The following is a 10772-nucleotide window of genomic DNA, read 5'->3' on the forward strand; positions in this document are numbered from 1 at the left end:
CTATTCAAGACCAGGAAAGAATTTACTGCGCTGTTCAGGAAGTGCCTGAGCGAGATCCAAGTCATTTCATATTTCAAATTTTCTTGCATCTACTTAAAGAAACTCCTTACAAAGGTCCTAAAGCATAGGTCCAAGTCAAAAGTAGAATCCATTTATTGCCAAAGGATGTGGTTGAGAAAGGTGAGTTTCAAGGATTGTCCATTTGGCAAGACAAGTTCAATATTCACTTTATCCTTACTTATATGGCTCCAGATTCCTTCTGTGTTCACCTCAAGAGAGGCATTTGTCCAAAGATGGGTAATGTCCTGCTGACCTCCCAAGTGTGCACTTGAGGTATTCTGGGGTTAACTCCCCCTGTGTGTGTCAGCAGGGATTATTCTTTAGTTCTTCCCCGTACCTCACTTTATTTGGTGGGATGTTGAATAGTTAGAGCCAGAAATAATGTTAGACTGTTCCTTTTCCAATTTATTGAGAGTATTTAGGCTATTCCATTTTGTCTTGGGACCTCTCTGGCATACAACTTTCCCTTCCCTCCTTTAAAAATTGCGCTTTTGCCAGGCGAGGTGGCACACGCCTGTAATCCCAGCACTAAGGAGGCTGAGACAGGAGGATCGCTGTGAGTTTGAAACCAGCCTGGGCTACACAGTGAGTTCCAGGGCAATCTGAACTGCATAGTGAGACTGTCTCAAAAATAAATAAATAAATAAAATAAAAATTGCACTTTTGTGTTCTATCTTGGGGAAGCCCTTTATTTTTTGTACTTGCATATCTTAATATTAATGTATGCAAAATGGCCCCCCATGCTTATTTGGCCTCTGAGACACTGTACATGTTTCTCTGTACCCTAAAAGTCTGGCTTCTATTCCCACAGGCTCCAGAGGTTTCAAAAACCAAAGCCAATTATTTACCCCAAACAACAAGTATCCCCTAGGGCACAGTGGCTCTTGTGTAAATGCTGGGCTCCAATGTTCCCATAGATTTGGCTTAGTGGATTCGTATGGCCTTTTCAGTTTACTGATGCTTTTAAGTAACATTAAAAATGTATTTACATACTATTATATAAGTATATATTTTATAGAAATATATTTATCTTATAAAATATATATTCTCAGTGCAGAAGTTTCTGTTGTTTTCAGTGAAAGGCTTGGTCTGAATCACCAGGCCCACCATTACCAGAAGCACTTCTCACATAAATGGGTTATTAATTTATATTAATACCAGTGCTTCTTGATAATCTACTTAAATGCTTTCATTTGTTTTTTAAAGGAAGAAGAGACATTGGATTAGTTCCTTGAGGACAGAAACATATTTATCTACTTTTGCCTTCCCTACCTAGTGGGAAAATGGATGGTGTCCACAGCCCAAACTTGGGTAAAGCAAGTGAAGAGAGTACTCAAGCCACATAATATTTTAATGCAATATTTTTGAAAATGCAAAAGGATACACTATGAACAATATTTTGAATAACACAGGACCTGACCCTGTAGCTGTGTGACTCACTTCACTTGCTTTACCTTAATCTGGCTCCATCCATCCTGTCTGTTAAACATTTCACTAAAATATTAATTATCTTGGCTTCCCCTTAAGTAAATATCAAGGAAATAAAAATAAATAAACAAATAAATAATTATACCGACTTCCCCTTCACTGCTGTGCCTGAAGTGAGTGCTTCACATAGCGCATGCACCCCTGTCCTCGGTCTGAGCCTTGTGGTTCTTTCACTTCTGGCAGTGCATGGTCAATGAGTTCCTTCACCTAGCAAAACTCACATACAGACTTGGGTGCAGGCAGAATATTCATGATTCTCATGATGTTTGCTTTACGCTCCTCTAAAGGCAAGTGCTCCAGTGCCCAATTAAGAGGAGGCAAATCTGTGTTTTTATTTCTAGGTTCGTTTACTTAACAGATCTCTGCTCTATGTTTTTTAAGGCTACTTTAGGTAAACAACGAGTAAGTTACTAAAAATATTCTTTTTCACTGAAGCCAAGTTACAAAAAAAAAAAGAAAACATTGTGATTGTGTATAAGCAAGGAGAGGCTGGGCTACATGAAGGGGTTTCTCTTTTTCCTCTCTCTCTCTCTCTCTCTCTCTCTCTCTGCCCATTCCTTCCTTCCTCTCTTTCTGCCCCTTCCTTCCTTTTCTTTCTTTCTTTCTTTCTTTCTTTCTTTCTTTCTTTCTTTCTTTCTTTCTTTCTTTCTTTCTTTCTTTCTGTTAGTACTGGAGATTAAACCTAGGGCCTTACACATGCTAGAAAAGTGCTCTACCCCTGAGCTACAACTCTAGCTCTTCTTTTTTCAAAAACTCAGACAGGGTCTCACTAAATTGCCCAGTCTGGCCTCAAGTTTGTAATCCTCCTGTCTCCACCTCCCAAGTATCTGGGATTACAGACATGGACCACCATACCTGGCTGTGAGAGAGTTTCTGAAGCCCTCTCTGACTGAGTTGGATTTCGTATACTTGACATCAAGATGGTATGAGTTCTAGCAGCAATGGCTCCTAGCCAGACTTACTCTTCTTTCGTTCCCAAATTTCCTTCCTTAGTAACTGGTCTGGGATGAGAAGAATAAGTCAAGAAAGATTTGCAATTTACCTGACTCCTGTTTTGAAGACCTCCTTTTGGGTTTAGGGTAACACTGCTCAGAAGATGGATGTGTGTTTAACAATTTCCCATTTTATTACCTGCAGACAAAGGAAAAAAAAGATATAAATAGATGTTTAACCACACAAATAATTTATATTACTGTCTGTCTTCTTTATGACTATGAAATAATAAAATTAAATTAAATCAAGAGCTATAATTATTTTGACACAGTGGTTACTAGGCAAAAACTGATATTTGTGCTCTCTAGAAACCAAACTGAAATAAGAAACTAATAAATTGGGTGTTCAGAGCACATTGTGGAATTATTCTTGGTCAAAATTTTCACAGAATTTTCAAGTGAAAAATATATTAAGCTGCTTATTTCCTTCTGTAATTCATTATGAGGACCTGGGAAGCCATCATTCATGACTGAGATGTCTTGTGGCAGAACCACTCTTGAATCTCCAGCTAAGGAGCTTTAATGCAGAAAGCAAACAGGATGAAGAACATGCCCAGAAACCTGAGTTCTCCTCAGGTCTTGGGAACCTTATAATTGCTTTCAGATATAAGGCACCTTCCATCCGAGAAAAAAACCACCATAGCCAGGAAAGGCAGGAAAATGAAAACAAGGCAGAGAGAAATATATAAAGTGGTAGGACTGGCAGGGGATGGTGAAATAAACACCCAGTTCATTCGTCTGCTGTCTCTGATGGGGCACTGTAACTTCCCTGGCTTTATGGGTAACTGTAGGGATACTATACCATCTCTATAGGATGGGGATGCATTGTAGGCCTGAAAACCTAGAAAAGCACCTGGCTATTTATCATTTATTTACTGATTGATACCAGGGACTGAACTCAGGACCTTGTGCTTGCAAAGCAGGTGGTGGCATCCCTGAGCTAAATCTCTGGCCCTGGCTGTTTTATTTTTGCAGGTTAAGTCGGAGTTCAATTTGGGCTATATCCCAATTATATTTTAGCTTCAGCATTCGGTGTATGTGTTATCAGAGTATCTGCATATTGTTAAGACTTTTAATGTTTCTTGGAATTTTTGTTACAGTTCATCATCTGCAGTTTTCTGATGACCCCGCCCCAGCTGCGACTTTTCCATTACAGTTATCCCCATTGGAGTGTCATCCTGGGTTACTGCATAGGGATTTCCTCTATTATCTGTATCCCCACATATATAATTTATCGGCTGATCATTACTCCAGGGACCCTGAAGGAGGTACGTGATAGAGTGTATGTGTGTATATTTTGGGGGAGAAAAGACTTCTCTTTTATGCTGTATTTAAAAGAGATAAGTCTACATGAAGTTTCATCAGAAAGCATTTAACCTTATGTGTATACCTACACCATTGTATAGATCGCTAATGGCTTGCACTGTTGTTATAAAGCAACTTCCAAAATTCCAAATATATAGGCAAAAGAATGAGTTGAATTTTTTTTTTAAAACAAGATCTCACTAAGTTGCTAAGTTGCCCAGGTAGGGCTCAAACTTGCAATCCTATCTTCCTGCCTAAGCCTCCCAGAGTGTTGGGATTACAGGTATATACCATCATCCACAATGAGCTGATCATTTGGTGTACCACAGCATTTACAGAGCCCACAGTCATATACAGAGTCCACAGTTTGGGGTATGTGTAGCTTTTTAAACCTATCAGGTAACTACTTTGCCTCTTGCTTCCTGTTGGGCATGGATATCAGACCTATGAAGTTGGAAGCCATACACAGATTTCAAGTGGAAAGTATGGTAGAAATGTCCATGGTGATTTTTCTAATAATTATGTGACAAATATTGTTTTTAAAATAATCATAAAATATGGAGAGTTCAACATATACTTATAGCTCAAAAAATTATTAGCTAGAAACAAGCTGTAATATGTACATGTAACCACTCCCAAAGATGATTATAAACTGCCTGAATTACAAGCATGCACTAATAAATAAAAAATCATAAAAAAGAATGCAACTTTAAAAATTACTAACTATCCAACAATATCATAGTTTTAGCTCAAGCTGTTGTAGTAAATTTTTTTTGGCAGTAATGAATAATGTGCTATAAACTTTTTTTAATTCATTAATTTTATCAGTACATTTTAGGTATACAATATGCTGACATTCATTATTGGGAATATGTACCATGTAAACTTTTTAATAATAATACCTTACAATTTGTATAAGAGTCCGTGCTTTCAAAAGCATTTGTGTAAGCTGATCTTAATCTGTTATCGAAATATCTTGTGAGGTAGATGGGTAGGTATTATTTGCAGACAAAACCACTGAGTCTGGGAATAATCCTGCTCAAAATGTCCTTACTTCATTGAGTCTGAGCTAGAGTATAAGAACTCCCTCTGCACCCAGGTCTTCAGATTCCTGGTGCAGTGTTCCTTTCACTTTTAGATGCAACATCCCTCTTGCCCTTGGGTTTGACAGTTTGCTAAAGCAGAAATTAGTGCTAGTGGTTAGGGAAAGAATAGTAGCCATTTTCCCAGGCCCAGGCCGCCAGAATGAGTGGTTCAGTCATGAGATTATCAGCAGTGTTATACTGTACATTAACAGAATAGAAAAGCTTCACTTGTTACATGTTCGGTTGTGTTTCTTGCCACAGTCAAAGGGTACTGTGCCAGAGAAGCCCGAGACTTCATAGTTGAGTGCTTTCTCAGAGTACAAACTCAAAGTGAAGAATGGTATCTGGGAAAAGTTAGATGGAACCCTAACCTAGGATGGCCTGAGAACTGAGGTGGGGTAGTCTCTGGGCTCTAACAAGCAAAACTCAGACGTGAGACCATCACACTAAAACTCCTCAGACATTTCATGAGAAGCAAGAAGCAAGAGCACATGAGCAGTTAAACACCAGCTCTTTCAGGCTGAGACGTAGCTCCATGGTAGAGCACTTGCCTAGCATGCACCAAACCCTGGTTTTAATCTCCAGCACCAACCAAAAACAAAATATTAGCTCTTTCTGAGAACAACTGGGTTCATTTCTTTTTCCAAATATGAAAACTGAATTAAAGGTGAATTCCGCAGTTACTAATTTCCTATGCCCAGGCTAGTTCTATCATGACTTCATCCTCCCAAAGAGCACTGGACCTTGGTGTTGCTTATAATAGAGTCTCAGAACCAGAGTCACTGAATTCACTCCTTCAGGTTGTCCTTTTGGGAGTTGAGATGATCCATGAACTCTGCTGCTTCAAACCCAAAGGCCAGAGTCAGGGGTGGGAATCTAATTAGGTTAATAATGTCTGTCTGTATTCCTTAGTCACAGCCTCTACCTCAAATCCTAGCCATCTTTATTTCAAATTCAAATTCCCACATCTGGTCACAAAGGAATGCTATCCGAAATTCTATAGGCAACAGAGCTAAAATCTGTTGGTGGTAGAGGTAAGATGTCATCAGTGGACCACTTCTTTGACTAGCTGGTTACCTACCATCTTGTAGAAGGACAGGGTCTGGAAAATTTTGAGAGCAGTGGTAGACGGATAACTAGAAGGCTGCTAAAATATGGAAACCAAAGGTGAGCCAGGTATTTTGTGGGGTCAGCAGCCAGTATGGCAGCAAAATATATGGGTAGGGCTTAGGGCACAAGAAGCCAAGCATTTTTCTTTTTTTCCTCTTCTTCCTCCTCCCTCCTCCTCCTCCTCTTTCTTCATCTTTTTTTTTTTTGGTACTGGGGATTAAACCCAGGGCCTTCATGCTGAGCTAAGTTCCTTTATTGAGGTGTTTCTTGAGACAGGATCTTGCTATATTGCCCAGGCTGAGCTTGATCCTCTGGCTCAGCTTTCTGTGGCTGGGATTATAGGCATGAAACCACCCCCCACCAGCTAGCATTTTTCTTTCTAATGCTGTTTGTTGTTAGCCTTGCCTCCACCACATACCTTGGCAACTCTTCTCCCTATACACACTAGAACTGTACTTAAGACTGTTACAGTGATCTGTGTCTAGTTCCTATCTAGCAAGACATAATTCTGTTTAATGTTAAAGTTTATATAATCATACTTGGGGATGGATGGTTTCTGAAATTTTGCTTTCAGTGACTCAATAGGCCCTGACAGTGGATGAATACTGTAACAACTATTTTTAAAGTGGATTTCTAGTGCTATAGTTTAGTACTCAGATACTAAGGTCATGAGGAATACAAAATGTATGACCTTATGAATTTCATTAACTATAGAAACAGACTATGACAAGCTGGGTGTGGTGGTGCATGCCTGTAATCCCAGCACTCAGGAGGCTGAGGCGGGAGGAGTTCGAGACCAGCCTGGGATATATAGTGATGTTCCAGGTCAGTCTCAACTACATAGTGAGACCCTGTCTCAAAAAAAAAAAAAGAAAGAAAGAAACAGAACTCTGTCCATAGACCCTGTGCCTTAAAGGACAACAAACTCTCAGAAAAACTTAAGACTGCTACATACTTTTGCAACCCTGAATAATAATAATAATAATAACAATAATGATAATAAACAGTAGCAAATCTTCACCTAAAGATCAATAAATCAGATGTTTTTAATATAGGGCTGGGGTGCTGGGGATTTAGCTCAGCGTTTCCGCCACCTGCCTTGCAAGCGCAAGGACCAGAGTTCGATCTCCAGTACCCAAACCCAAATATATAACAAGCAAAGGGTCCTGAGTTCAATCCTTGGTACCAGGGAGAAAAAAAAAAAAGAAAAAGAAAAAAAATCCTGTGTCAAGATGTTTCCGATATAATTTTGCCTGCTTCCCAACATACAGACTTTTGACCATCAAAGATTTTACTAAGCCACTTACTAAAGATTTTAGAAAATCTAGTAAGAAATCTAGTAAGAAAAGTTAGTAAGCCTTTACTATGCTGCTGTTTTTTTCTTCTTCACATCCCTGAGCTGCTTCGTGTCATTCTGGGGCTTCGTTTTACAAGACAGGTTGTATATTTCATTCCTAAGCTGAAGCATATTTTAGAGCTGTCTTCTATACACCTCTGCTGTTTCTGTAGTAGAAATTCTGAGCCTCTTCCCTCTGATGAGTACTAAACCTATGTGAGTCTTCCTTTAAGTGATGATTTAAATGGTCACATCTTTTAAATTTTGTTATGTGATAATCTGAATGAACCAGTACTGCCTTACAGGTGGATTCACTGAATCAGTAAGATCCTGGCTGTGGCCATGGCCATGAGCTGGGCACTATGGCTGAGGTATGCGTGTAGTGTATAAGGAATCTGCCTTAAGGAGAGGATAGACCAAAATCTAGCGTTCACTCGGCTCCCCAAACCTGCGTGACCGTGAGAAGCTGCCTCTTGTCTGGAGAAAAGAATGCCTTTCATAAGTCCTCAAATGCATTTTATGAGCCAGCAGAGGCTCAAGGCTTTTTTTGAATTAGTGTTAAAATAATGCTCTTTACTAGTTTATAGATGCTTACTGTTCTGACTGCTCTGTTTTATCTATATTTGAGAATTAATTGGGAATTCCTTTCCTGAGGAAAATCAGTGAGATTATTCCAACTTACTAGAGACATTAAAGTATTATTTAAATTTTGTTGTATTATTAATGTTGAAATATTTTTTCAATTTTGTTAAATTATATGACTTCTTATAATATTGTATTTTCTTCCCAAAAGCGCATTATGAAAAGTATCACTCCAGAAACAGCAACAGAAATTCCTTGTGGGGACATCCGCTTGAATGCTGTGTAACCCATTCCAGTGAGAAATGGCTTCCCAGCCCCTACTCCAGCTCTGATGAATCCCACCTCACCTCTCTCCTCTAAGTGAATGAGTTTCCAGCCAAGCCTGATGATGAAAGGATCTTCTTCATGGAGACACAGTCCCAAAAGACTATGGTGCCCAGACTCTTACAGCCTCCAGTCACTTCTTTCCATTAATTACTACATTAGACTGTGATGCAACTGAACTGGCCTGTTTTGAATATGTGAGGGTGTGTATGGAGGTGATGAAAACCACCCTATCATCCATTAGGATTAGGTTTAGAATCAAGTCTGTGAATGTTTCCTGTGTCTTTTTTCAGTATGACTATTGTTATTTGGCATCTCTTTGCCTCTAAAGGCTTCACAGTTCATGAATGCATTAAACATTAGAAGAAAATGGGATGTTGTCTCGCTAGCCATATATTTTCTGAATAGCATAGAAATCTATAGCTTGAATCCAATAGTACCCTCAACCCATGTGCTACTGTGGGTCAGGAAAGGAAGATGTAAGAAGCTAAACTGAAAAATAATGTGTACACGTGAGCATTTGTGTCTGTTTATATTGTTATGTATGTACTCATTTCTACTCCAATACTTTGAGCCCATTACAAACTATATGAATTTCCGTTCATCTTTCTTACATTAACAAAGCCTACCTATTCAAACATGCATATATGTTATTATTTGAAAGATGCAGTTACTACAATATGCTCTGGTACCTTCTTTTCCAGTGACACTACTTTTGCTCACATACATTCCCCAGGGGCCAACTTTGGTATCTGCTGTCCTTCATTTCCGTATTCCTATCTGTCTCTCTCTGCTAAATGTTCAGGACAACATTCCATAAGCAAATCTGGCCTATTTTGTTAAGTCACCATGGGTTAGCTGTGAACTGCTTTGAAGATGGATTTTGACATGTCCACCTTCAGTGTTCATCTGGCCATCTGGATTAAGCTCTGTTTGCTTAAACGACTGAGTCTGACTGTAGGTTACTTTGTGCAGAGAGTGTAAACCTAAATCTCACGTATCTCTAGGGTGCATAGATGTGGTACTGACTTAAACTCACAAAGGTATCCTCATTCCAAGAGCAACTGGAAATTCTGGTTAAATTGTCTCTCCCCCTCACTCTGGTTCTTCCTGGTAGTCATGATTATACATTACCCAGATAATTCTCAAGATTGCATCTAAGTAAGATCGACTGGGGAATAGTCAGTTATGCGAATAACCTTTCATTTCATGTAAAGCCCATAATATAGATAAGTAAATTTGGCCTTTGGTTTGTGATTCTCAGATGCACAGGTATAGAAATAAATTTTACCCTGTGGTGTGAGATCGCCCCCCCCAACTCCCCGCCGCTGGTAGCAGAGATCAAATTCAGGACCTTGCACTTGCCAGGCAGGCACAGCGCCACTGAGCTACATCCCTGGCCCAAGATTTAATCAAAATCTTAAAGGGACTAAATTCTTGTCAATGATAAAAGGACTCAATTAGCTGACCTGATATAACTTCAGCTCTCCATATAATTTAAGTTTAATTTTAACAACTTTATAAAAACAGGTTCATGTAGCAGAGGCCTGAACTTAACCAATTATAGATCTTTCTCCTTTGGATTCCTTCCCCCCAGCAATCTGTCCTGGCCATTTTCTTATATTCTTCCTACATCCTGTTCTTTTTAATCTTTAGGGATGTTTTTGGATATTAGCTGATGATAATTTCCCAAATTGTTAGAAGAAAAAAAGAGGGGAATTTAATATCCCTCTGACTTGCATTACCTTCATTCTTTCATTCCTTTTTGCTGTCTTATTTCCATTTTATTTGCTTTCTACTATGCAGACAGAGAGAAGATATGTAAGTGGTAGTGTATTCAGTGGTAAATAGCTTTGCAGATTTTAAAAGATTTTTGGATATGGATTCTCTCCACTCCATCCATTAATATTTAGGCATTCTCTCAAGACTGTTTTTTTTTGTTTGTTTTTTTAAATTGAGGATTGAACATAGAGCCTTTGCACTGGGCTATATCCCCATTTTTTATTGGTTAATTGATTGATCAATCAATTGAGATAGAGTCTCATTAAATTATTAAGCTCAGGGCTGGGCTTAAACTTTCAATCCTGCTTCAGCCTCCCACAGTGCTGGGATTACAGTCATGTGCCACCACACTCTGCTAAGATTATACTATTTTATAAACATTTTTTCAAACAGTTTAACCAAGTCAGGCAATAAGGTTTCAAACTTCATGGAACTGAAGAAAAAAATTTGTCCTTCATAGTTTGCATTTATTTGACTCCTATTTATCAATACCACTACAGATTTTTTAAAGGAAAATTTAAGAGGTAGATTTTAAAATAATTTTTGAAGATTTTTACGTCTAATGTAACATTTACATAAAAGTAAAAGCAAAATGAAATTGAACTGTAAAATAATTTAAGGACAATTTTTTCTTATGCTTCTATTACTAATAAATGGCCAAGAAAAGGGGTACAAGGGATGTAATTCAGTGCTAAAGTATATGCTTAG

The 10772-nt window shown here is 38.6% G+C and overlaps 1 protein-coding gene across 1 annotated transcript in view; it reads left to right on the forward strand.

Moving 5' to 3' along the window:
* The window catches only part of Slc6a4 (solute carrier family 6 member 4), a 33765-nt gene extending 25438 nt beyond the window's left edge, over positions 1-8327 (forward strand). Inside the window, exons 15-16 of the mRNA XM_010642199.3 lie at positions 3641-3808; positions 8170-8327. Coding sequence (XP_010640501.1) covers positions 3641-3808; positions 8170-8244 — 243 coding nt within the window. The 3' untranslated portion in view covers positions 8245-8327. The remainder of the gene's footprint in view (positions 1-3640; positions 3809-8169) is intronic.
* Positions 8328-10772: the final 2445 nt, after the last annotated feature.

The sequence above is a fragment of the Fukomys damarensis genome, unplaced genomic scaffold (assembly GCF_012274545.1).
Source record: "Fukomys damarensis isolate Sample0158 unplaced genomic scaffold, DMR_v1.0_HiC HiC_scaffold_13, whole genome shotgun sequence".
NCBI classification, from domain to species: Eukaryota; Metazoa; Chordata; class Mammalia; order Rodentia; family Bathyergidae; genus Fukomys; species Fukomys damarensis.